The sequence below is a fragment of the Pogona vitticeps genome, chromosome 3 (genome assembly GCF_051106095.1).
Source record: "Pogona vitticeps strain Pit_001003342236 chromosome 3, PviZW2.1, whole genome shotgun sequence".
NCBI lineage: Eukaryota > Metazoa > Chordata > Lepidosauria > Squamata > Agamidae > Pogona > Pogona vitticeps.
The window spans coordinates 262998556-263026446 of record NC_135785.1 but is presented as its reverse complement, the minus strand read 5'-3'; the positions used below and the strand labels follow the sequence as shown (position 1 = coordinate 263026446).

Below are 27891 nucleotides of genomic sequence, written 5' to 3'. Positions count from 1 at the left end.
AATCCCTGCAGTATTTCCTACCTCTTCCTACTCAGTTTCCTTTCATTCCACGGTCCTGGAAGGGAGGCCATCCTCCCATGATTTCTGTTTTGAGACAACCCTTTGGAAATAGGCTTGTTAAAAGCTTTTTGGTTACACACTTCTTGACCCTCTCAAAAAACTCTGGAATGTCTAGTAAGATGTTATAAAAGCATTTGAAGCTTTTGTAAAACCTGCTTTGTCAGAAACTGTTGATTTCAATTCTGCAAGATGAATCACTATACTTGGTAATTTATCATGAATACTTCCAACCAGTTTCCTTTGAGCAGATGCAAACCTGCCTGCATATTCCTGAATCTCCATTGAATGCTTTTTAAAAATGAAGATTTACATCTATCTCCCTTGCTTTCTGTCCTGCATGTTGTTTTCTAGTTGTAAAATGTAGGACCCAGAATTTTGTTACATATTTTGTTAGAATGTTATTATACCTACACTGACTTCTCAATTTGAAGCAAACTGTTAATGGAGTTACACACCATCAGAGCATAATTAATAGGATTCTGGCTAATATTTGCAAGACAGAGAGAGAGAGAAAAAAAAAACAGAACCCTTTCCAGCATTAACTAGGAATATTGAATAATATTCACAACTGAAGAATTTTATCATTGTTAACTTCTGTGCTACGTTTCCATGATAAAAGTATGCCTGAAGCAAGTTTTAGTAACATCACAAAAATGCATATGTGAACATTTCCAAGTAACAAGCCAATATTTATATTTGGCAAAATCCAAAGAAACAAAACAAGACAAGAACATGTGGCAGCTTAAAGACTAACTTATATTTTAATGTGAGATTTTTGTAGACAAGTCCACTTTGTCAGATTTATGGAAAAAGCTGTCTGAGGAAGTGCACTTGTCCATGAAAGCTCATATTAAAATATAATAGTCTTTGAGGTGCCACAATGTTTTTGTCTTGTTTTGTTTATTTGGGTTTTGCCTGATATACTTGCACAAACTAACACGACTTGCCTCTTCTAAAGTCATAGTCATACAAATGGGCTAAATTTCTTGCTGATATATATATGCACTAAGATTAAACAGTTCACAAATAAGTCACGCTAGGACATAATGAAAGATAATACTAAAAAGAAATATTTATTTTATAGTGCCTTTCAAGCTGTATCTTGAGGGTGGTTTTCAGGAAGACCAAAACAACTTGAAGTAAATATAAGGAATTGAATTTCAGCAAGTTGGCTTGATATCACAGCATTAATACAAGCGTTTCACATATCCACATTGCATTTTATTATTTATTTAAAATATTTTTACTCCACCTTTTCTCCTTAAAAGGACCCAAGGCAGCTTACATCATTTAAAGACAATACTACAGTGAATATACAAATACTACAAAGGAACAAATAATTACCATGCTGAAAAAAGAACCCACTCAGGCAGCCAGTCACTCAGGAAAAGCTTGCCTGAAGAGAAAGGTCTTTGCCTGCTTTCAGAAGGGCAGCAAAGATGGAGCTAGCCTAGCTTCCTGTGGGAGGGTGTTCCAAAGTCTGGGAGCACTGACAGAGAAGGCTCTCTCCTGTGTTCCCACCAAACATACCAGTGAAGATGTTGAGACCGAGAGAAAGGCCTCCCCTGATTATCTTAACACCTGAGCAGGCTCATAAAGAGAGACTTAGTCCTTGAGAGAGTTTGGGCCCAAGCTGTTCAGTGCTTTATAGGTTACAACTAACACTTTGAATTGTATCCTGAAACAGATCAACAGTCAGTGGAGCTGCTGTAATGAGGATTGAGTATCCCTGAAACCAGACCCAGTTAGCAATCTGGCTGCTGTGTTTTGGACCCACTGAAGTTTCCAGGCCCTTTCCAAAGTCGGCTCCACATACAGCGAATTGCAGTAATCTAGCCAGGATGTAACTAGGACATGCGTCTTAGTTTTTCCCAGTTACCTATTCTCTAAAGGTATAATGTGACTACTAATTGCTTGATTTCTGGCTAATGATAACTATAGAAGCTTGTTCCGCCTGGGGAACATGCCTTGGAATGAACCAGTTTGCAGCAAGCGGCCACATAAAACTCTAATGTTTACATTAGAGTTGCTTGACAGGCTGACTTGGAAGGAAGTCTAAGTCCATGGTGACTACTAGACAGATTATGGTGGAAGAATAGGATCCACCTCCTCTTCCAGTTTATCTGCATTCAGAGCCAGTTTTGTTGCGAGTGCCAGGGCATTGTAGTAATAATTCATTTGAACAGAAGGCTGCATAGGGAGCTTATGCTTGTTAAGGGAGTCTCCCAAATATTTAACACTACTGTATTATGAAGTATATTTATATGGGCACACTGAAACTGTGCACAGTTACTGCTAGATAACAATAGGAAGGAACCTGCATTGGCCACCAGATTTTAAAGTTTTGGTTCATCCACCTGGAATACAGGAGATATAGGCTGGGCAAGTTATGCTAGTACTATGGAACAGAAATGTACATGTATTAAAGTATGTGTTTGGATTTCCTCACTGGCTGAATCTAAAGGAAGAATACAGTGATAAGACAGAGTTCTATTCCTGTTGCATTCCATTGAATTCATTTAGGCCAGATAAACAGTGTAATCTGAGGTGTGTTTTATAGAAGATGATGCCTGCCTCTTCTCCGAGATGGCAGAGATTTAGTTCCTGTCCTGTCAGCACTTACCATCTGAATTCATATCAGAGGGCATGATATAAGCAGAAGCTCTGAAGTGCTTGTTTGTTCTGCTTTCCATGTCTGCTTCAGCTTTGGAGGCCTGCCTTGCAGTCTGTCATTTATAAATGGGAATTCTTCCAACCACAGTGCTGCTTATCAAACATTTAAAAAACCACAAATCATCTAAAAACACACAATAATGGGGTTAAAATAAAATATACAAGTTGGTCAGAAGTATGAAAACTGAAACTAATTTCATGTAGGAACACAGAATTCTAGATTATTTTTGTGTGGTAGTAAAACCTACATGAGCGGTGACTTCTAATTTTAAAATTTAGAAGACATGATCTCTGTTTAAAGTACAAGTTAATAAAGATCAATAAGACAGTGAAACCAAAGAAAAACCCAGTCACCTAAAAAGATTGCAGTAGCACCAATAAAGCTACACTCTACAGAAAAATGACTACATTACAATGGCTGCTCAAGTGCAGTTTAAAACAAGATGACCATAAATGTTCCTGAAAGCCCGCAGAAGTAAGACTTCCCATGTGCCTAGATTTGAGGCAGAGATGGCTTCTTTCTGGTATTAGAATCCTATTTAGAGTGAAGCTTGAGTTTCCCCCACCCTCTAGTAACGTCACTCTGTGTGACATTTTCTCTTATTTTGAGGATGCTCATCTTCTAGGTGGATGTCATTTCTCATTATTTCATGCCATTTCACCCTGCTCTCTAGCTTCTTTTCCTGAGTATTCTGCACCAGACACTCATAAATATTCATGCAGTCCTCCTTCAGCCTTTTAGTCTTGTATACTTAGCTGATGGCCTGTTCTATTTTTTAAAAAGGGCTTTGTTGCAGCATGCTAGTGCAGCAGACTGTTTAGTGAGCTAATGCTTGATTGAGTTTCTTGTGCTGTGGTTGGAAGCACTGAAGCCAAATTGAAAGCTATAATCTTGCTGTGTATTTGGAGAATATTCTGAAAGTGAACCATCACCTGCTGCATATGAGTTATTGCTCCCAGAAATGTTAAATGCTTATATTTCTCAGTGCCTAATTATATTTCATTGTGAGCTCCAAGATTCTTCCATCCCCTTCTTAACATGCCAGTCACAGCATACCATAAACTGTTGAATATTCATGCCATGGCTGGACTCTGGCATGCTGCATTCCACTTTCTTAAAGCTGTTTAACTTATGGAGGAGGAGTAAACTATTGATTGCCTTGACTATAATAGCATGGCAAATTCTGCCTTGGTTTCAAGCTGGGAAGGGTTATTTATACTTGGTAAGTAAATCAGAGAAATGCCATACTGTAGCTGGATTTCTACAAACACAAAGATTTGTGAAATAAAACTGCTCAGTGAATCAGTAGAAGAACCATTATGTTTTTCTCCAACATAGCATTGAACAGAAAACCTTGAAACTGTTGAGGAACAGGGTGGTAGGAAGCATAGCTTTGAGAGCTTTTGGTTAAGTGATGCTGACCTTGAATATGGAGGGGGTAGAGTGCAACCTGGGGATCACATACAGCCCCTGGGCCATTTATTGTTCCCCAAATGCCCTCCCCCAATTCTGCCAAAAAGTTATGTTGTGGTTTTAACAATAAAATGTTGTTTAACATTTTATTGTTTAACATACACCTTCCAGTAATATTTTGTTTTGATTTTTTCTTTGCAGAATTGCTCATTTGGAGAGGTTGGTGTGGGCTTTCATTTGTCCTGGGTTTAAAAAAATTGTCCTGTGGGAACCTCTGAAGTGGACCATCCTCCCTTTACATGAAATAGGTTTAAACTGTGATTGGTTGACTTGTTGAGTACCGTCAAGTTGGAACTGACTTATAGCACCCCTCATAAGGGATGAGGTTTCTAACATCTCTATCCATAGGTTGTGTTACAAGGGGTCCATGGAAGATGCTACCATCCACCCTCCCAGACTAACCCACAGTAGTGTTTTTAAAGTGATAGCAAATCATTATTTTCCATAACTTTTCTTAAATGAGAGTTCTTTTTTGTGGTCTCAAAGTCAAATTCCTTTATTTCCTTGATTTATATTCTGGTTTTCTCTCAAAATGGTAACCAAATTAGCTTGCAACAAAATGAAATAGGCTTTAAAAATTAGATGAACTGAAAATGTGATAATACAAAATATGATAATAACATTAAAACACTGTTGAATTGGAAAATGCACCTGAACGATGGGAACACTTCAAGACCGCTGTGTATAACACCGCCTTGTCCACCTTTGGCAAGAAGACCAGAAAGATGGCTGACTGGTTCGAAGCCCATTCAGAGGAGTTAATGCCAGCCATCGAGGATAAGAGAAGAGCTCTAACAGCATACAAAACCTGTGCTAGCGAGTACAACCTGCAAGCTCTTTGAGCCGCTCGTAGCCAAGTCCAACAGGCTGCCAGGAGATGCTCCAATGATTATTGGCTTCAGCTCTGCTCTCAGATACAGATAGCAGTGGACACAGGTAACATCAAAGGAATGTATGATGGTATCAAGCAGGCCTTAGGTCCACTACAGAAGAAATCTGCTCCCTTGAAGTCTGCTGCAGGTGGGATCATCCAGGACCGAGCACAGCAGATGGAACACTGGGTGCAGCACTACTCTGAGCTATATTCCAGAGAGAATATAGTAAGCGAAGAAGCATTGAATAACATTGAGTGTCTGCCTGTCTTGGAAGAGCTGGACAGCGAACCAACCCTAGCAGAAATAACTGCGGCCTTGGATTCCGTCGCCTCCGGCAAGGCACCTGGAACGGACAACATCCCTGTTGAAGTGCTGAAATGTGGTAAGGAGATCATCACCACCGAACTGTATGAAATCTTTTGCCTCTGCTGGAGGGAAGATGGAGTACCACAGGACATGAAGGATGCAAACATCGTCACAATGTACAAGAACAAAGGAGACAGGGGCGACTGCAGTAACTACTGTGGCATCTCTCTTCTTAGCGTTGTAGGGAAGCTGCTTGCCCGTGTGGTGCTGAAGAGGCTCCAGATGCTTGCAGACAGAGTCTATCCAGAATCACAGTGTGGATTTCGAGCTAATAGATCCACCACTGACATGGTATTCTCCCTCCGACAGTTGCAGGAGAAATGCAGGGAACAACAACAGCCACTCTTAGTGGCCTTCATAGACCTTACAAAAGCATTTGCCTTGTTTAGCAGGGATGGCCTTTTTAAAATACTTCCCAAGATTGGATGCCCACCTCGTCTCCTCAACATCATCAGATCCTTCCATGAGGGAATGAAAGGCACTGTAGCTTTGACGGCTCAACATCAGATCCCTTTGACATCCGAAGTGGAGTGAAACAGGGCTGTGTCCTTGCACCAACCCTTTTTGGGATCTTTTTTGCTGTCATGCTGAAGCATGCCTTTGGAACTGCAACAGAAGGTGTCTATCTCCGGACTAGATGAGACGGAAAGCTCATTAATCTCTCCAGATTGAGAGCAAAGACCAAAATCCAACTGAAATGCATGTGGGACTTCCTCTTTGCAGATGATGCAGCCATTGTTGCTCACTCTGCTGAAGACCTCCAACAACTCATGAATCGTTTCAGCAAGGCCTGCCAAGACTTTGGACTAACAATCAGCCTGAAGAAAACACAAGTCATGGGCCAGGGCGTGGACTCACCTCCTTCTATTACCATCTCCACACAAGAATTGGAGGTTGTTCATGACTGTGTGTACCTCAGCTCAACCATCTCTGACACCCTCTCCCTGGATGTCGAGCTGGATAAACGCATTGGCAAAGCAGCTACCATGTTCTCTAGACTCACAAAGAGAGTATGGCTCAATAAGAAGCTGATGACACATACCAAGATCCAGGTCTATAGAGCCTGTGTCCTGAGCACACTCCTGTACTGCAGTGAGTCCTGGACCCTTTGTGCACGTCAGGAGAGGAAGCTGAACACCTTCCATATGCGTTGCCTCCGACGGATTTTTGGCATTACCTGGCAGGACAAAGTTCCAAACAGAGTAGTCCTAGAACGAGCTGGAATATTCAGCATGTATACATTACTGAAACAGTGACGTCTACGTTGGCTTGGGCATGTCGTGAGAATGGCTGATGGTCCGATTACAAAGGATCTCCTGTATGGAGAATTAGTGCAGGGAAATTGCCCCAGAGGGAGACCACAGCTGCGATACAAGGATATCTGCAAGCGAGATCTGAAGGCCTTAGGAATAGACCTCAACAGATGGGAAACCCTGACATCTGAGCGTTCAGCCTGGAGGCAGACAGTGCTTCACGGCCTCTCCCAATTTGAAGAGACCCTTGTCCAGCAGGCCGAGGCAAAGAGGAAGTCACAAAAGCAGCAAAACCAGGGAGCTGGACAGGGGACAGATTGGATTTGTCTTCAGTGTGGAAGAGATTGCCACTCTTGAATTGGCCTCTTCAGCCGCACTAGACACTGTTCCAAGTCCTCCATACAGAGCACGACACCATAGTCTTTCGAGACTGAAGGATGCCTAACTTAGAATTGGAAAACAAGTTCAAGAATGTTTAGTATTATTTTAAACAGTCACCCGTCTGGCAGCAGTTCTGTTGCACTGTCCGAGAGTTGTATGAGATTTGAGATGGAACCCTATCCCTACAGTTTGTGTGTTCAAGGAACATGGCTTCTGCTCTTTTTGCTTAGTTTCTGTTTGGCTACCAGAGTAATAGCATTATTAAGAGCATTCTTTTTTGTGTTCTGTTTTGTTTTTCATGTGAGACAGAGTTGAATGTTTTGTTTTGTCTTTTTTCTTCTTTTTCTTGCTTTGTTCTTCTGTGTCTTCTGTTTTCTTCACACTGTAGCCTTTGTGTGCTCTCTTGGCACCTGAGAGGCTGTTAAAGCCTTTTTCCCTAAAAGTTAAATATGGAGAATGCTTGACTATTCCTGACCCCTGGGATATTTTCAGAACCAAGGAGAATTTATTCTGTATGTTTTGCTTCATCAGAAGTCTAATAAAATAAATATTGCACAAAATACTGTAGTAATTCTCAATCTTTGTCCCATGAGATTGACCGAAATACTTAATTCTCTCATTTGCCAGATACATGAGAAATGATATCATTAATGATGCATTAGGATTAATTGATGTAGACTGCTCTGGTATTGACAGAGACTCGGGGCAGCTTATAAAAGCAATACTTGCTGTGCAGAAGCCATGGATCACCAAACTGGAGGATGAGGAAGGTGTTGGTAAGCAACAACTGCCTGAAGTAGTGTGAAGTTGTGCAAAGAATGCCTCTGTTTTTTGGAATAATAAAATTTCTGGTGTAGAGTGATGTGTACTTCCAGTTCTAATCCAAACCTTCCTTTTGATATTAAACATTTCAAGAAACACCCAGTAGGAGTTGCAGGATGCTAATGGCTCTGTTTGTATCCACTAACTGTAACACAAACATTTGATGATTAAAGAGGGAGGTTCTCAAGTTTCTAACTGCAGCCCACGGTTTCTGATTGCCTAAAGCACTTATCTGAAGTGAGAAGAAATATGGAATGTAGGATAAGAGAACCTGGCTATGTGGGTTGGAACATTGGGCAACATATTTAGGGACCCAACTTGGTAGAACTGCTGTTTCTGAAGGCTACAAACAAATATCTCTTCAGACAGCAAATTGTCTCACAGTGCACCTAAAAGAAGTGGTTAAATTGGTCAGTTTTCAAAACACCATGACCTCTACTCTCCTGACTGAGTTTCAGCCTATTAGCCTTCATCCATTCCAGAATCAAGGTCAGACAGCACTCCAGGACCCAGACAGCATCCATTGCAGAGGATATAAAGGAGTGATGGAGTTCTGAATCATCAGCCTATTGATGAAAACACACTCCAAATCTTCAGATGACCTCTCCCATCAGCCTCACATAGATATCAAGAAGCTTTGGGAAGACAGACAACTTTTGTCATACCCCACAGTTTAGGTTCCAAGGGGCTGACGTTTCCTTCCCAAGCTGAACTGTTTGGACCCAGCCATCAAGAAAGGATCAGAACCAGCTATGTGTTAGCCCTACAGCTAGAAGACATCTTTATGTGCCCTTCACAGTTGGTGGTCGGTTCTCTTAATATTTAAGCCCAGAAGAAGAGAAACATTCTGAGATTCTTCCATCTTGTAGAAGCATTTTCCATATAATGTGGACGTATCTGAGAAATTTCACATCTTCTGGGTTGAAATAGCTTGCTATAGAATGCACAAGCTGTTGAGCAAATGCAGCAGCAGCAGGAGCTAGTTCTCCTGCCTTCCTCACAGTATGTGGTGTTCCTGCTTGCTTGCTTGCATCCATGTAGACAGGAGCTTCATACTAGAAATAGCTTTTTAGCCTTCAGTGTTAGCTTTCAGAAATACTCTTTTAAATTCCTCACGTTCAGATAGTGAACATGAGGTTTTCTGCACTCATTTAACTGTATACAAAGTGTTTTTTTAGACAGAGTTAAGGTTTTAATTGGTTGCAGACAACAAATCCGGGAGGGAGTGAAAGACAGGAGGGCCTGGCATGCCTGGTCCATGGGGTCATGAAGATTCGGACATAACTTAACGACTAAACAACAACAACAACAAAGTTTTAATGCATAGTACTTGCAAACAGTATGCAGCAGACAAAAGGTAAAGATCTCCACTGCTACTTTTATAAATACATTTGTATTATAACAAAGCTTACAAGGTGTCACTGGTAGTCTTGCACAAGAGACTTAGAAGACTAGACCCCAGAATTTTCTTCTGCTGGCGATCCACTTTATCATTTTACCAGAAGAAGGAGTTCTTCACCTGTTTTCTTTTGCATTTGGGTATGACCAGCACAGCTGGCCAGAATACAGTATCTGTGGGCACTGAATATGATTTTCAGGTGATTCAAAGGGCCATTGGGGTTCCATTTGGTCCTTTCTTGGATGTTGGCCTGGCTACTCACTGAGCAACTTGTCTACTTGGTAAGTATCAAATGGCCCATTTTTTCAGGTCATCTAACCAGTCTGTCTTTGCTGACCTCACTGGTCCTAAGTGGTGATGACCTGTCTCAGATTACCTAATCTATCTGCCTCCAGAAAACCAAGAAAATTGTGATGGCTCCTTTTCCCAAAATGCCACCTGGTGACAGGAGTGCTTCAGAACAACTAGGCAAGAAATTGTGATGATTTTGAACAATCACCATGTCTAATCTTCTTTTTTAAAATACGGCTTTTACATTCTGGGAAGCAGAGTTTAATCTATTATTCATTTCATTGCCAAATATTGATGTTTGTATTCCTGTGTGTATTCTCCTTCTTTGTCGTCTTGTAGCAAGGGGATATTTATGTTCATATTAGTCTGTTGCATCAAAAACAACATGGGATCTTGTGGGCCCTAAAAAGTTTTATATGGTATAGCTTTTCATGTCCTGTGGCTTACAAGACACATTTTCAGTTATGCTTGTGTAATTAAATAGTTTGAACTGCAGAGATGGCTTTTAAAAAAAATTAGAGTAGACATTGGGAACTTCGTAATCCTATCTCTGGAGGTACAAATATGAAACAGCACCACAGTCGCTACGGAGGTCTGTTCCCCCCTCCCCGAATCGGCTGGTCCACTCATTGCTCACTGTGTGGCACATGCATCCATCATCATCAACATTGTGCCGCTTGCAGAAGTAGCCCGGCCAGCACTCCCCCACCTCCCTGCACCGTTGATCATTTGTTCAGCTGTGGAAAGACTCTTCATCCTGCCTCCTTGTCAGAGTGGTCAGCTAAGCGAGGAGGCAGGAAAGTGCCAGCTGGGCTACTTCCACAATTGGCCCAGTGTCAACTACAATGGTTGCGTATGCACTGCACAGCAGCCAGTGAGTAGATGGCCAGTTCTGGGGCGGGGGAGGGAATGGATCTCCTGCTTTGCATTTGTATCCCCAGGGATACGAATACAAAGTGTCTGTGTCTAATTTAGACCATAGATTTTGTATCCATTCCTCTCAATAAGACAATATAAAATTCTGCAGTCTCTAGGAGCCTGCGTTCTGCAAGATTTGCTACATCAACATGCATAAATTTTGCAACAGCAGTGCATTCCTTTCCAGGCTGAAAAAAGGAATTCCAGGTGGCTTCCTTGATGCCAGGAGAGCTTGTGGGCTTTCATCCAGACCATTAGTGCTTGCTGTTTGCCAAATGAGAATATGTTGCCACCATGCGGCACTGAAGGTATAACACTTACAAAGGGGAGTAGTACATAAAATGATGGTTGTGTATTGCACACAGTATGCAAATAATATTATTACAGTCCAAACACTTTATTGTGTTGAGGGAGGGTAAATAAAATAATTGTAGGGGCTGCATGCACCTGCTATTTGACCACTTCCACAGTAGGCTAAGTTTTTCAGCAGTTCCCACAGAATTTCTGAATCTATCTGTCCCTAGATAGAAAGCCGCTGTTTTGTTTTTTTCCACCAGGAGTGGCAGGGTGGAAGAAGGTTAAAGTCTTCATAAGAATAAATCAGCATCATTCTGTTTTGCTCATCACCATTTAATAAAACTCCACCCAGTGCTGCCTAGTGACAAATCATTTCTAATACTTTAAAACAAGAGATAAACTTCCTTCTTTGCTTACAACCTAACAGGTCTGTTCTATCTAAAGTTCTTGGTCAGTTTTCCATTATGCATCATTGAAGCACAAATATTTCTAATAGTTATGGCAGAATCTTCTATTGTGGCTGGCAAAGAAGAATTGCAAAAGTATCTTGCCGACCAGTTCTGTTTGCACAAATCTGTGCGGTGAGCAGTTCTTTGCTATACCGTATAGTGGAACCTTTTTTCAGTCTGTAGAAAGATACCTTGGTACTCCCAGAAGCAAGTACCACAGTTACAGGTGTGATTTTAATACAGTGTAGTTCCTAGAATTGTAGAGCTGGAATTGACCCCTAGAGTAAGTATAGTCTGTTGCTATATAAAAATTATTTATTTATGCATTTATTTATTTATTTATTTGATTTTTATACCACCCATCTAGATAAATCTACTCTGGGTGGTTTACAGTCCAAAAAAGCAATAAAATGTACAGCTAAAAGGTTTATAGACAGTCATCCACTCTCTATTTAGAAGATTATCTTATAAGTAGCCCCTTCCAATCTCAAACTTCTCATTCAGTAATGTGGATTCTAGATTACTGTATTGAACTCCCAGCTGGAAAGCTCTTACTTTTTCAGGCAGAAGTATACTGTGTATACAGAGTGTTACTGTATTGCAGTACAGCAAAGGGACAGCTGGATATGATGTTTGTAACCATGAACTTCAGTGGCTAGCCATGGACAAACCAACTCTTACCCTGTATCATAAGGTTGTTGAAATGAAATACTGTAGAATAATCCTGTAAACAACCTTTGAGGTTGTTGAGGGAATGAGGGCATTTCATAGGCCGTTCTGTTGTGCTGTTAAACATTGGTGTGTGTCAGTTTAAATGTGGCAGGACCAAGTTTGAATTTTCCGCTCGGTCACTAAACGTTGAGTAGCCTCTGAGTTCCTTCTCTCTTGCAAAGCGTTGATAGGGAATGTTTTTTAAACTGCAGTGTTAAGGCAGCAAAAAGGTCTTAAACAGGAATATTAAGTGAAATTGTTAAGTGTATTCATTCTGCCCTTCTTCCCTTCTTTAATTTCTCCTGCTTGTCTTTGTCACTCCATTTGATGAGGGAGCAACTTGTACATTTATTACATACTTTGGAATGATGCTTTGATATTCATTCAGTAGGTAGCAGGTATCTATTTGGTTGAGTTCCTCAGAGCCTGTAAGTCTAGCTTAAAAAGGCGTATTTCACTTGAATGGTTTTGCTTTAAATCTTCCTCATCTTCATTGTTCTGTAATTTTTGTTTCCCTTATGAAACTTTAATTAAATCTGATTAAATAGAACTACAGTGGTGCCTCGCATTACGACATTAATTGGTTCCAGCGAAATCGCTGTAGAACAAAGACATCGTAATGCGAAATTAAAAAGCCCCTAGAAATGCATTAAAACCCGTTTAATGCGTTCCGATGGGCTTAAAACTCACAGTTCAGCGAAGATCCTCCATAGGGAGGCCATTTTCGCTGCCTGTGCAGTGAGGAATCTGTCCCAGAAAACAGCGGGGGACCATTTTGCTTACCCAGCAGCCATTTTGAAACCTCCAATCATCTGTTCTAAAATCGTTTTGCGAAGAATTGTTTCCCGAAGCAGGAAACCAATCATCGTAAAGCGAAATTCCCCCATAGGGAACATTGTAAAGCGATCGCAAAAAGTTAATTGTCATGCGGTTTCATCGTTAAACAGAGCGATCGTAAAGCAAGGCACCACTGTAAATAAAAATCACGATAATAGTGACAGAAACTGTCTCTGAACAGTTGTCTTAGCATTAGTTGATCTAAAGTTAAAGGAGATTCCAGATATTTTATAAAAACTGACCTTTAAACCTTCACTTAGACCATGGGTCGGGGAACAGGGGTAAATTACCCCATTTGGGGTAAAAGTGAATATCCTGGGGGTAATGAGCAGGCTGCTACCCCCCTCCCTCCCATCCACCCCCACCCTCTGGAGCCAAAGCTTTAATTGAGTTACTTCCTTTGTTGCAGCAGGGAGCTCCTAAATGCTAAATTCTGTTAGAGAGATCAGAGAGATAAGCCTAATTGGATGCAGCTGGGGATTAGCCCGGGCAATCAGCCATTCCGGGGCTTCTGAATGACTGCTTCCTCCGGAAGTGACTGCAAAGAAGCAGCAGGAGGGAAAGGAGCAAGCAAGGGAAGGAGGGAAGAAAGAAAGGTGCTAGAGACCTAGGACTTCGTCAAGCTTATTTAAATGTACAAAATGGAGGGAGGGAGGGGTGTGTGTGTGTGTGTGTGTGTGTGTGTGTGTGTGTGTGTGAGAGAGAGAGAGAGAGAGAGAGAGAGAGAGAGAGAGAGAGAGAGACTAAGAATTGAAAATGAACAGGCAGGCAAGCAAAAGTGAAACTGAATTAAGGGGGGAGGGTGGCTTTTTAAGGTGCTGTCTAGGTTTATCATCGCTTTCCTCCCAAGAAGCAGGTTTTTTTTTTAATTTCGTGGCTGCTGTCTCCATCTGCGGTGATCATGGAGCCCAAGAAAGTGAAACCTGTCACTGCCTCCATCTCTTCCCCTTCTATTTGCCAGGAGGTGATGGGACCAGTGGCCATGTTCTTCCTTTTTTTGATGTTGAGTTACAGACCATTTTTTGCACTCTCCTCTTTCACCCTCATTAAGAGGTTCTTTAATTCCTCCTCACTTTCTGCCATGCTTTTGCATAGTCAATGAAGCAGAAGTAGATGTTTTTCTGGAACTCTCTGGCTTTCTCCATAATCCAGCGCATGTTAGCAGTTTGGTCTCTAGTTCCTCTGCCCCTTCAAAATCCAGCTTGTACTTGTGGGAGTTCTCGGTCCATGTACTGCTGAAGCCTGCCTTGGAGGATTTTGAGCATAACCTTGCTAGTGTGTGAAATGAGTGCAATTGTATGGTAGTTAGAGCATTCTTTGGCACTGCCCTTCTTTGGAACTGGGATGTAGACTGATCTTTTCCAATCTTCTGACCACTGCTGAATTTTCCATTGATGATGATAAAAAAAGCACACTGGTCCTTTGATATTGGGCTGTGGCACCAGGGTGGGTGACATGACCTTTAGCCTGGTTTGTTCCTTTTTGCACACCACACATAGAATGATTAAAGTGGTAGGGAAACACACAAACCCCCAATTCTCCGTTGGCTGTCTCTAGAAAGCATGTCATTGCTAGCACCACTAATGATCCTCTGCAAGCTAGCAAAAATTTAATGCAACTTGCTAGGCACATTGGACACCTTACTACTCCCTATACCACACCATGGCTGGAGTGCAATGTGTTCCAGCAAAAATAGTGCACATCTTTATCAAATTTGGTGCATCCTGCTAGTTCGGTACACAGCCTGTGTAGATTCAATAATATTTTTAATTCAAATAATATATGATTTCCTTCCTTTCGAATCAAGGGGGTAATGTCGGCGTATATAATTTTTTTGCGGGGTAAAAGGTAAAAAAGTTCCCTGACCCCTGACTTAGACAGTAGCCCTCTCAGCACAGACAAAAGAGCATTTAGAATAGTAGTCATTAAGTAAACTTCGGTTTCCATAACAACTCACAGAAGCATTTTCTGACAGAAGAATGCACATACCAAGCTGTTTTCTCACTATCTGACTTATTTCTAGAAAACATTCTAGTTGGTGAGAATGATTCCCAATTTAAGTAACACTGATATAGGTCACCATAAGTCAGAATTGACTTGATGGCACATTATTGTTGTTGTTTTGTGGAACCCAACATGTTGTTGCCAATTTTTTCTAACACTCCTGTTCTCAAAAAGTACCTTGTAAATAAACATCTCCCCTGTTTTTTTCTTAATGCAGCTGTTATGCAGCTGACAGCTATATCAACATTGTATTGCAGAACCATAACTGGTGAAATCTTGGGGTTTGAGGTAGTGCTAGAACATGCATGCCCAGTGATACAAGAGAGGTAGGGATCTGCAATTAGAAGAGGAATTGGATACTCGGGCCAATCTGTCTCTTCCCATTTTATGTAATTTCTCTTTCCCTTGTAACTTTAGGTGTAGTAGATATCAAAGGTAGATTGCAGTATATGGTAGACTAGATATTGTGGCATATTAAAGAGTAAGTTTGAGCTATCAGATCAGAATCCATTTCTTCAGACTCCATATGTTTGAAGAGCCAGATTTTGATCCATGGAAACTCATGTTGAAACAAATATATTAGTTTGTAAAGTCCCACAATATTTTGTCCAATTTTCACCTTGTTCTTCCTCTCACTTTAATTTTGCCAACGTGCTGGGTCAGATAAACACACTTCTTTGAAAAACAGTGGAACAGTTTTTGGTGTATGAGGCAGATTAAGGAACAAATTAAGAGGAGGTGATTAGCTCAGACCATGAGATAGTGCAGCAACCATGACTAAACCACACACTTGTTCCCCTTGTGATACTGCCTGATATGAATGGATGATTATAAAAGGGAATAAACTGAAAAGGTATATTCCTAAACCATAGCTCATTTCTGTTTTCTGAGAAAATCTTGCCTCCAGTGTTAGATACAGTGGGGTCTTGACTTGCGAACTTAATCCGTATTGGAAGGCGGTTCGCAGGTCAAAAAGTTTGCAGGTCAAAATCTGCATTCCCATAGGAATGCATTGAAAACCATTGTAATCCGTATCTGCTCTGTACTGTCCATAGAAAGTAATGGGAAGCTGCTATTCCGCCTTCTGCCACTAGAGGGGAATATTTTGTAATTCCAGGAAGGCGAAACAGGCAGCCCAGCCATTTCCTCCGAGCTCCGGGGGAATGGGCCGGGTGGAGAGGGGAGCAGCAGCAGCACACGGTGCCTGGCCGTCAAGGCTCCCTGCGGCCCCCGTGGCGCTCCCTCCCTCCCCGCCCAGCCCCCGTTTCCAGCCTCAGCCGGATCCCGGCCCTCCTCGCTTTCCTTCCCCAGCCCCTGTTCCCATCACCCGCCTCCCGCGCCCGCCTAGTTCCCCAGCACGGAGCCCTCCCAGCGCCAGTGCCACCCCCGCGAACTCGCTCCCGCCCTCCCGGGCGGGCTCACCGGGGCGCTCGGAGGCTCCTCCGCTGTCCTCGCTGCTACCTTTTGCCACCGGAGCTCGGCTCACCAGGGCCCACCCAGGACAGGCAGAGGCCCCGGCCGGGCTGGAATTCTGGCAGCCGGAACGCCCCGAGGCGCCCCAATCCTGGAGCAGGAGCAGCGCCGCCGCCTCTTGCCGCTTCGCCACCACCCGGCTCCCGCTTTTTAAAAAAACTTTTTGGTACGTACCTCAATTCTCCGTCCACAAGTCAAAATGGATTTTTGCGGATGGAGAAGTTCGTAACTCAAAAAGTTCGTACCTTGGGCCATTCGCAAGTCAAGACCCCACTGTATATATTTAATTAGGAGTCTGCCGTTAGCAAATTCTATGTTGTAAATATTTTAAATGAAGAATAATAAATACAGAAATCAAATGTTGAGACTATAAAATAGAGGAACAAAATCTTAAGACACTTGTTGTTTTGGGACCATGAAGCAATTGTTCTTTTTATTCCTCTGGGGATTAAAAACCTGTCCCTAGAAGACAAGTCAAACAGTGGCAGATAAACTGGCTTGAAAGGGAAATGGTTCAGTGGCTACTAACATAAGCCACCTTAAGTCTGTGGAAAAGATGGCATATAAATAAAATCAACCAACCAACCAATAAATAAACATTTCCTTCCCATATGTGTGACAGGATGGTAATGATCCTACAAGAAAGAGGAGAGAAAAATAATCTTGGAAACCTGGTTAGCCCCTATAAGATCTGTGTGGATCAAAAGTTCTATACATCATGCAAGGGTTTTTGATGCACCTGTAACATTGCTGAGAGTTGAAGGGAATGTAAAAATGATTCCCTGGAGGTGAAATCCTGACAACCCTTGACCTGTAAATTGTAGCCTTCCTGATACCAAGCTGGGCCCTGATTCTGTCTGCCTCAGTAGGGTGCTCTTCTTTAAAGAAAGTTGAATATTGAGTAATGTTGCTGCTGTATGCAGTGCCGAAAAACTTCATTTGGAACACTGTGTTCGTTCCTGGCTGTATGTTCATCATCATCATCATCCCTTTCTTTGATGCTGCTGACATTGTTTCTGCTTCTGGAGGATGTCCTCACCACCACAAGACGTTTCTTGATACTATCGATGCCTTCTTAATGGTTTGAAATGCTCAGATTCTGTGATGATGGAGGAGATGTGTGGGATTGTAGTCCAAAATTCTGCACTGGTGCAAAATCACTATGTGTGAATTCACAAATGACCCCTTGAAGAAACATGACTAAAAAAGTAACCTGACCTGTCTTCTTAAAAATTCACAAGTAATAACAGAAGTAAGATTTTTACATTCATTCTTTGCCTAAGATTATTCTCTGTTGTAATTTACGTTTGCAGGCAGCCTTGTTTCCGTACACAGCACTCAACTATCTTTACTGTATATTGCTTATAAACTCCCTGTCTGAATCAATGCAGTGGGGCCTATAATACCCTTGTAATATGCAGAGGACAGTATATATGTGTGTGTGTGTGTGTGTGTGTGTGTGTGTGTGTGTGTGTGTGTGTACATACACACTCTACTAATATGCACACTCTACTATGTTTCCCTGAAAATAAGACCTAACCTGAAAATAAGCCCTAGTATGATTTTTCTAAATGCTCGTAATATAAGCCCTACCCCCAAAAATAAGCCCCCCTTAAGTGAAACCCCGCCAGCCACCCTTGTGCAGCAACCAGAAGAAGATCACATGATTATTTGAATAAATGTAGACGGTTGTAGATGGAAAAGAAATCCCCTGAAAATGAGCCCCAATGTGTTTTTGGAGCAAAAATTAATATAAAACCCTATCTTATTTTTGAGGGAAACTCGGCAATAAGAAGCAGCAGTAGGTAGGGGATGTGGTCGTACTACTTGGTTCTGTTGGGTTACTGTATTACAGAAAGTGGAATGTTTTGAATTCAGGAATGTGTTAAGTGCCACTGAATTCTCAGATACATTTCATGTATTTGAGTAGGCGTTTTTGCATAATATAAATCTGTGCATATTAGGAGTACACATTTCGAATTGGGCCTGCTGCTTCCCTTTAATTACAGGCACAGTGGGAAGTAGTTGTTATTGATTCTAATAATCTCTGGGAAGAGTCTTCAGTGTGCTTTTACTTCAGTAGTCCAAGGCATTAATAGTCAAAGATTAATAACTTCTCTGACACAGAGGTCTGCCTTTGGAAGTGATGCGCTGAGTAGCAGGAAAGAGGAGTATGCATGCAGTGGTGTTTTGGCATCTCCTGCTTGCCTGCTGGTGAGATTGCATGAAGAGGGGGGATTGAAATTTTAGCTCTTAATACCCCCCTGAATTGTATAGTGCATGAGTTTGGATGAGTATGTGAAAGAAGAGGAGATGGAATTCAGTAATGGTTCCAAGTGCTCAGATTCTACCTGTTGAGTTGTGAGATGTGCCTCACGTTTCTGCTCCACACCTACCTTCTCTTATCTGGGCCTAACCTCTGTCACAATTGACAAAACAGTTGTCGCTGATAAGATGAACATCCCTGTATTTTCTTATCGGATTGAATGCACTGTAGTCCAGACAAGCTCATGAATTAGCAAGTTTCTTCACCTTCAAGGATACTACAAGACTCCTTGTTTTACTTAATGTTTCGTAACATTGACAGAAATCCATTCCTATGGCACAGTCCAGAATTCCTAATAGAAAATATCACAATTGAGCAAGCAGCATGTTTGCAGATGCTAATAGATCCGTCTTGTTGGACCATCTGATATTCCCCCATCCATGCTAAGACCTCATCCAGTTGCCTCACACTATTTCAGGCAATGTGCAGATAAGAAAGAGCAGTCTATAAAAGAGAATCAGTTGTGATGGAAGAAGCGACAGCAAACGTACTATGCTTCACAAAAGACTTTGCTTCCCTCCTAATTTCATGCCCTCATCTTTTCCAGAGATGAACAGTTTACCTTATCAAGCCACAGTCTTTCCATTTACATCCTCATTCTCTATCTGACCTCTTCCCAGTTTAAACTGGAAGCAGATTGCTCTTGGTGATTACATATTTAGGATAAATTTCTCCAGATGTAAACAAATTAGGTTAACTACCAGTTCCAGAGCGTGCTTGCTATGAAAATGTAACATCTATCATAGCTCTGGTGCAATAGCAGTGTAACATCTGATGTACCTTTTTGGATGTGCCTACTATTGTTTAAATTTTGCCTGTTTTTTTTTTCCCTTCCAGTGGGGAAGACCTCTTTGATCACCAGATTCATGTATGACAGCTTTGACAACACCTACCAGGTAAGACACTATTTTCTGTACTCCCGTGGAGACAGCTGTGCTAGTCTGTTCCAACAAATCCCCCGAAGAATCTTGTGGCACCTTAATGGCTAGCAAGGTCTGTTTGGTGTAAGCTTTCACGGATGTCAATCCTCATCACCAGATGCATGTGATGAAGTAACATCTGTGAATGCTTATGCAAAATAAAACTTATTTGTTGTAAGACACCACTGAACTCTTTGTTTCATGGCTTCATGTTTATTCATATGGTGCAAAAACTTGGCCAGGTGCTCTCCTGGTTAAAAAAAAGCTTCCATCTTATTTTTAACACCATAAAACGAGGCAGTGATCAGCTGTAGTCTCTGTCTCATGGATGTAAAATAATATGAATAATAATTCAGGTACCTTTTATCAGCATCCAAAAATTAGAAATCTCTGTAGCTTGTCATCTGTCCTTCCAGTTGAATAAATGGTGAATTAGCAGAAGTATTGATTATACTGAGATTTAAGGTTGAGGACATTTCTATTATGTCATATATAGATAACCCTTCGGAAGTCTAACATCTCTAGCTGGTTCTGCAGAAGTAGCTTTGTAGCTATAAATAATGGCATGGATTTATTTTTGCTCAAGAGTCCCAGATCTTTTTATTTCAAAGAAGTGATTTGTTTTAACATAGTCCCAGATGTCTTTACTCCAAAAAAGTGATTTATTTTAATATTATTGTTCTTGCTGCACATGATACAAAGCCTGATGGAGCAGATGAATTTATAATAGACTGTTAGTAGTGAAGTGTTGAATATGTCACATGAGAAATTTGGACTTCTCTGGCTTTATTTCCACCCTTTTACAGAAATCATTCCATTGTATATTAGGAGAAACTTTCTTGATCAAATTGGGATGTTGTGTCTCATTCAGAGAACCTAATAGGTAAAAAGACGGGCATGGTGTTGTGTTAGATGGGCACAGTCCCTTTTGATTTATCTAGGTTTCAAAGTATTGTAAGACTGGTCATGCCATCTCAGTCACTATGGCAGAATCCTCCCTTCTCTGATTTGTGATTACACAAATCTGTTCCCTGAAGTCACCCTTTTCATTTGGACCTGAATCACGCAGGACTATTAAATATGCAAGCATTTTGAATTTGCTACATTGCCAGCCCTTGAAAGCAGTAGAGATTCCCTAAACTGAAGAGGCCTTGAGTGCTTCTGAAATACAAAAAGGTGTCTCATGTTAATCATGAGCAAAACTTGGAAAAGGTTTAGCTGCATCAGTGCCTTAATCCTTTTGGCTTATGTTGTAGCAGAATTGTTGTTGTTGTTGTTGTTGTTGTTGTTGTTGTTGTTGTTGTTGTCGTCGTCGTAACAACAACAACAACAACAACAACAACAACAACAACAACAACAATAACAATAACAATAATAATAATAATAATAATAATAATAATAATAATAATAATAATAATAATAATAATAATAATAATAATAATAATAATAATAATAATAATAATAATAATAATAAATATGCTGCATAAGTGAAGAGGACCTTGCTTTAGTGTTCCAGTAGTGGCAGAGCTCATACATCTGTGACATTGTGATATAGATGGTAATAACTGTAGTGATAATATGAGACCAGACAATCTGGGGGGAATTCAGTTACACTGGAGGGGGAGCTGAATCCTATATTGTAATTTCTTCATGCTGATGAAGCCCTGGTCTACCACTACAGTACAGCCAAATCTGCAGTTCCTTGGCTAAATCATTTTGGGACACTCTCCATTAGGAGCCCAGTATCAACAGGGATCTATTCCAAGCCCCCACAGTGATTCTGAAAAATTTGGCTTATAGTATTTTTAATATTTTTAGAGTGTGGATAAGTGAATCACGAGATACTGATTTTATGTTTAAGGGGGTCCTACTGTAATAACCCTGGTTCCCAGTGTCATAGTATACTGTATTTAAAAAAACCTGATGACAGCAAAAATGTTATCTCCAAAAGCAAGCTTGAATAGAAGTGAAACTCCCCTGAAGGATGCTCATATCCTCTGAGTCTTTAAGGAAAATTACTACGAAATTACAGAGTGTTTGCTATAAAGTTTTGTTGTAATTGGTATATGGACAGCCGAGCTTGGCAAAGGAGTGCTAAAGCTTTTAGATAAACTTGTTAACAGGCCCTTGGAATATGGAAGCCAGGGGAGTAAGTCACACAAGGTGCATCTGAGAACCGCTTCAGGGACAGCTAGGCCTCAAAAGAACAGTCTCCTTTATACAGTGATGCCCCGCTAGATGCTATCCCCACATGATGTCAAAATCGCTTTACGATGAGATTGTTTGGATGCAGAAAATCATTGCTGTCTCTCCGCCAGCAAGAGAAGATCTTTCCCTGAGTGACTGGCTGCCTGAGTCAGGTTTTTTAATGGATTGTTGTACCTTACTGCTTTGAATGTGTTTTCGGGTTGTTTATGTTTGTGTGGCATTCGTTTGATCCTTTTAAATATTTGTATACTCACTGCTGTTAGCTTTTAATATTGTCTGCTAATGATGCAAATCACCTTGGGTCCTTTTAAGGAGAAAGGCGGATAAATATATTTTAAATACAAATAAAGAAGATGCCTCATTTCCTGCTGTGGATTTCCTGACCTCCCTTGGTGTTAGTACTTTCAATGGCATATGTTGTGAGGAACAAAGGGGCAGGTGGATTTCTTCAGGGGGAAATGTTCCATTAGATATCGAGGTCCCAGGCCACTGAGGGCTTTTGGAAAAGAAAAACCCCAAACCTTTTCCACTGTTCGGGGTTACCTCTATTGTGCCTTCTAGCTTGACCGTGATAATTTTCTTCGAAATAACATAAAACTTCTGACCATGTTTTTTTTAATTCATTGTTCTTATGGAAAAAGATCACTACCTTGATGAAATTACTGCTTATGTAACTTTCTCCAATGTAACTTTTAGGCACATGGCTGTAATTAGTTGTTTGATTTCTGTGTGAAACATACTAAGATTAATTTAAAAATCATAATGGTGATGATAGTTTATTTTGGAAAAAACAAGGAATTTATTTTGAAATGAAACATAAATTGGAAAAGACCCTCCGGCCTGCCCGTCTGCGCCCCGGGACAGCCCTGCCAAGGAGGTCGGGCGACATCCGGGGCTGGCTGGCTGGCGGTGCTTTGCCATGATCGGTTCCCTGTTTGGAACCGATCATTGCAAAGCCATGCTTTTTTAACAGCTGATCGGCAGTTTCAAAATGGCTGCCTGCTGTTTTCTGGGACGGATTCCTCGCTTAACAGGCAGTGAAAATGGCCGCGCTATGGAGGATCTTCACTGAACAGTGAGTTTGAAGCCCATAGGAACGCATTAATCACGTTTTAATGCGTTTCTACGGGCTTTTTTGTTCCGCATAGCGATAGCTCCATATAGCGACGATTTTTCCGGAACGGATTATCGTCGCTATGCGGGGCACCACTGTATATAGGAGCATTCTAACATCCGTTTGTCAAACATTCCAGCACTCTTCCCATGTGTGCAATCCTGACTTAAATGATAAATAATATAAATGACAAGACACCAATGATGCCAGTTACATAATAGCTACACATACTGGGATTGCCAGAGGCTCAATTAAGCCTCCAGCTTCCCAGTGGAGCAAATACCATTTCCATTTCTGCCTGCTGTGATTACAGAGTCGTTAAAGTAGTTCTTCTGCATAATGATCTGCCTGTCTCTTTTTCTCTGTGTGCCCTACTTTCTTTGCTGGCCCTTGACCCTTACGGCTTTATATATAATAAGATGGCTATCTCTAGTGGGGATAGGATATGATTCTGAACCCTCTTCACTCTGTCTTTTAGATTGCCTTCACTCAGATGGTAATGCGCCTCAGATGGTAATGCGCCTATGTGCTTGCATAGAATTGTGAAGTTGGGATGGTCTCTGGCCAGTGCGGAAAGTTTACAGCTAAAACAGCCCTGGCGGATGGATGACCGTGCATCCTCTGGAGAATTGCTTCAACACCAGTATGCAACTAGACAGTCCGTTGGGAGATAGGGCTTAAAACGCAAAAAGAATCTTACAGAAAAGCAACTGTTACCATATCAAGATGGCATTAAATCCAAAAATATGTTCCTAGCAGCACCACAGTTGCATGCTATGCTCCGTGGCTTTTACCACCACAGTGTGGCTATGCAGGTTTCTTTAGTCTTCATGACCTCCTTCCCATCTATTTGTGCTATTAAGGAAAGTACCTCAGGATTGTGTATTTTATTTTATTTTCCAACATAAGTTTTAAAAACAGATATGTAACACAATGCGCATTTAAGCAGTAAACATAAAGTGTAAGAATCTCTAATCGTCGAACAATAAACAAAGATAATTTAAATGCAAAAAAGACTCAACATAGAAGCAATCTTATATATTTGAATAATTCTTCTGATGAGATCCTATTCATGACATCCCATCTTTTTATTCATTTTCTCTTCCTTTACTGAGTACCTCAGGATTTTGGTTGCTGTATGTGTCTTTCTTGAATAAGAATGGGAGAAGCAGAGAGATTGAGATAGACAGAGGCGTTCCGCCAAAAAAAATGTTCTTAGCTACTCTTTGAAGATGGTGGGGGAGGTTACCTCCACAGGATTTGTGTTCCTGCCTCGAGCAGGGGGTTGGACTTGGTGACTTTAGAGGCCCCTTCCAACCTCACGATTCTAGGAATCATCCAGTAACTTGTTCTCCTGTGCACCTTTGTGCCTCAGAGGGAATCCCGCAGTACAGGACACTTTTCAGAGGGGGGTGAAGAAGTGATATGGGAATGGTATGGACGTAAGAGGGTTGCTCTTCCTCCTACCAGTTTGGCAGCTCTCAGTACCATCATTCGGCCAGAGGGGGAGGGTTTCCCATTGAATTATGGGACTGTGGGTTCATTTTTTTCTGAAAGTTCCATCTTTTGCCAAAATCAACATAGCCATGTTCTTACAGTAATGGCTTTATAGGGCCAAAGAGTAAATATATGAATAGACTGGATCACACATGCTGGATGTGATCACCAAGTACTGTATATAATACCCAGTCTCAAAGGCCACACAGTATGTAGATGATGATGATGTTGATGATATGATGATGTTGGCTGTGACTAGTCCAAGGTCAGCTGACCACTGCCTCAAGTGGTCAAACATACAACTGCACCCTCTCAGGGAACTCTCAGGGACAGTGTGCAGCTCCACCTTGTGGTGAATCCCTGAACAGTGGGCTTTATGGCCAATTAAGGGGTCTGAAGGTACATTTCCGTCTCCTGAGTCCTAGTCAGACACTGTAGCCGCTTCCTTACAACTGGGGGTGAATCATTAACATTGCAGAAAACGTGCCAAAATGTTTTTAGTTGAAGCCCCAGTTAGATGTGATGGGGACAGCTGTATTTTTGTTCACATTTACTTGTTTCCTCTCACGTAGCAGAGAGCAGCTTCCAGTTTTTAGTGTGGAAAGAGTCATGCTAGCAAGGGAGTTGAACACCTATCTGTCTGAATTAACTTGTGCTGTTAGTTCATCATATTTCTTCCAGCTTTTCTGTATCAGAATAGACTGGATCACACATGCTGGATATGATCACCTGTAGAAAGGTAATGTAAGGCAAAGATTGTTCGGCACTCCCCTCTGGGAAATGGATTTTTCCTCGTTAAATAACAGTAGCTTCGAAAAACAAACTTGACAGGTCCTTCACACCTTGTTTGGCTTTGAAGGCAGACAGCACTGTTGTCTGAGCTTTCATACCTCAATGTGGGGCTTCAGGTACATAGTATCTCTGAACAGGGTAGGCATAGCACCGCTTTTCTGCCCTTGAGACCCTCTGCCAGTGTCAAGGGCAGTCAAAAAATAGTAAGAAGTGAAACAAAAGAAACGGAGTGGCTGGAATTCCGCATTGAATTTTGAAAAATAAGTTTGTTTATATATGTGTGGTGGGGTACAGTGATGCAGGGAGGCCTTGTGACCTATTTAAAAGGCGAGTTGGTTTCAGAGCATACTGTCACAGCCAGTGATCAGCCCTGATTGGCAGTGGCCTACTGCCCCCAATTCAAGATGTTGGTTTTAACCTTTAAAACCTTAAACATCTTGGGGCTGGGCTATCTAAGGGAGTGTGTGTCTCATTAAGAGTGTCTGGACGTTAAGATCTCTTAAAAATACCAGCAGCTTCAGAGACTCACCTAACAATCACACAGGAGGGGGCCTTCTCCCACATGACTCCCATTTTATAGCCAGTTGCTATATAATTAGGGAGGCTGTGTTTAATATTGGTATGTTTACCATCTACTGTGCAAAACTTCTGCTTACCAGATATCAGTAATCTTGTTTCAGTGTAGACTTGTAAATCAGTGCAGTATTTCCTGCACCCAGTGTCTTGAGGCATTTTGTGGTTTTCTTACTCTTGATTGATATTTGAATAAGCTTTACCTGTTCTTAGAGGAGCACAGATGCCCAGAGAAAGTGACTGGATCTGTTTACTCACCATTAAAACAAATCTTTGTTTTGCAGGCAACAATTGGCATTGACTTCTTATCAAAAACCATGTACTTGGAAGATCGCACAGTGAGTAAGAATTTTGTAATAAGTAGACTATTCTCTTAATACAGGGGGTACAGTGCCTTGTCTGAATGAGACTTGAAAGATCTGAGCACAAGAGCAACCCGGAGCAGCCGTAGGTCTTCCTCCACTGAGTCAAAGAGGAGAGTTACTGTTGCTGAACCTGTCAGTGTGGCATTGCAGATGCCATTGAAAATGTTTAGTTTAGAGCATACCTGGGGGCCTTACATGAAAAATGCATCATTGCAAGACCAGGTTTATGGCAAGGCAGAAACTTTGTTCTCAGTAGAACCCCCATGTAGATTTTGCAGAACATTTTTCCACAGTTGGGCTTTTCTGTTTGTATTGCAGAGGTACTTGTTTAAGCTAGCCAGCAGATGACACAGTGAATGAAAACTGTCCCAGTGCCTTAATCAGAAACGCAAAAATAACTAGGATAGAATATCTTTATTATATGACATGACCTTCGATTAAGAGGACATAACTTCAAGATTGTCCAGACCTGTCACTGGTTATATTTTAGAGAACTGGTCCTTTGCTGTGTGCATCTGGTTGTTTTATCTACATTAGTTTCCTTCTGTCTCTGAACAGCTTCCCGTTGAGGGAGGCATTTTCACTGGCACAGAGAAGAGGATTGCAGTCATCAGTTCTTTCTCCATCCCAGTCACCGATCCTTCTGCCCACAATCCATTCAAGAGTATCAGGGATCCTCTGTTCAGGGAGATTAGGGTTGACATCTACAGCAGGGAAATTGATATTGTCAGAAATTGCCGACTGCGCATTTCAAACAAGAAATAGGATCCAGTCTGATATTTATTGACGGCTCTCAAGCCAATTCAGAACATGAAAGCTTAACAGAGAATAGAACAGTACAATAACGATAAAAAGAAATGCCTAATTCAAAAGCCGTTTCACCCTACCTAGGATCTGGTCCAAGTAGTTTAAGAGAGCAAGCACCCACGTTTCTGATTTATTGTACAGTATTTCTTATTTATCCTTGCAACAATATTAAAGTAGTGAAGATCCGTTTTGCTGCTTATCACCGTATTATATCTCATTTTTTCCTCACAGTGAAGGCTTAAGACATCAGGCAGCCATTCAGGCCAGGCTTTTCCAGCCTGGTTCTTCAAGCTGCACTGAATGATTGAACCTCCATTACCTCCAGCCAGTATTGTCAGTGGACTGCTGAATGGAGGTGGTGTAGTTTGATGCATTTAAAGGATGTGAGGTTTAGGGAGGCTGATGCAGGTCCTGATCAGATCAATAGAATTTTAGAATCGTAGTGTTCGAAGGAATCCCAAGGGCCGTCTTGGGATTAGCCTCCTGCCAGGTCAGAACATCTGCAGCTGAAGCATCCCCAGCCCCTTCCTGCTATTTAACAGCTCCGAAGGAAGGGAGGGAGGGAGGGAGTATCCCATCTCCCCTCTCAGACGGCCCATTCCACTGCCAGCCTGCTTACAGTGGATCAGTTATGGCCAAAAGTGCCAGGCTCTCCTTTGGGCCAGGCTTCGGGATCCTTTATGTCTAGCTTCAAGAAGGTGGTTGTCTTGTCTGCCTTCAGGTGCTGAACTGAAGCAGACAGAGCTCAGTCTGAAACAGGGCTAACTCTTGACTTCTCAGGTTCAACTCCAACATATTGTCCGTTCTCTCCATGCCGGTCTCCACCTCTGAATGTGGCCACTGCCTTTGCGAAGCAGATGTGCTGAGAAATGTATTCATTTTCTTGGAATCTAAATGAAATGTTTATTTGTAGCATTAGGCCAATATCCAGCAGTGCAGGCACCTTGACATATTTAAGCTTCTAACTGTCCCAAGTCCTGGTGTGACCTGTATGGGGTATTATCAG

The 27891-nt window shown here is 41.6% G+C and overlaps 1 protein-coding gene across 4 annotated transcripts in view; it reads left to right on the top strand.

Moving 5' to 3' along the window:
* Nucleotides 1-27891, top strand: part of RAB6A (RAB6A, member RAS oncogene family) — a 58778-nt gene that overhangs the window by 18946 nt on the left and 11941 nt on the right. For all 4 annotated transcript variants that reach the window (XM_072993431.2, XM_072993432.2, XM_072993433.2 and 1 more), the window contains 2 exons: nt 19447-19505; nt 25998-26051. In XM_072993431.2, the coding sequence (XP_072849532.1) occupies nt 19447-19505; nt 25998-26051 (113 nt within the window). The remainder of the gene's footprint in view (nt 1-19446; nt 19506-25997; nt 26052-27891) is intronic.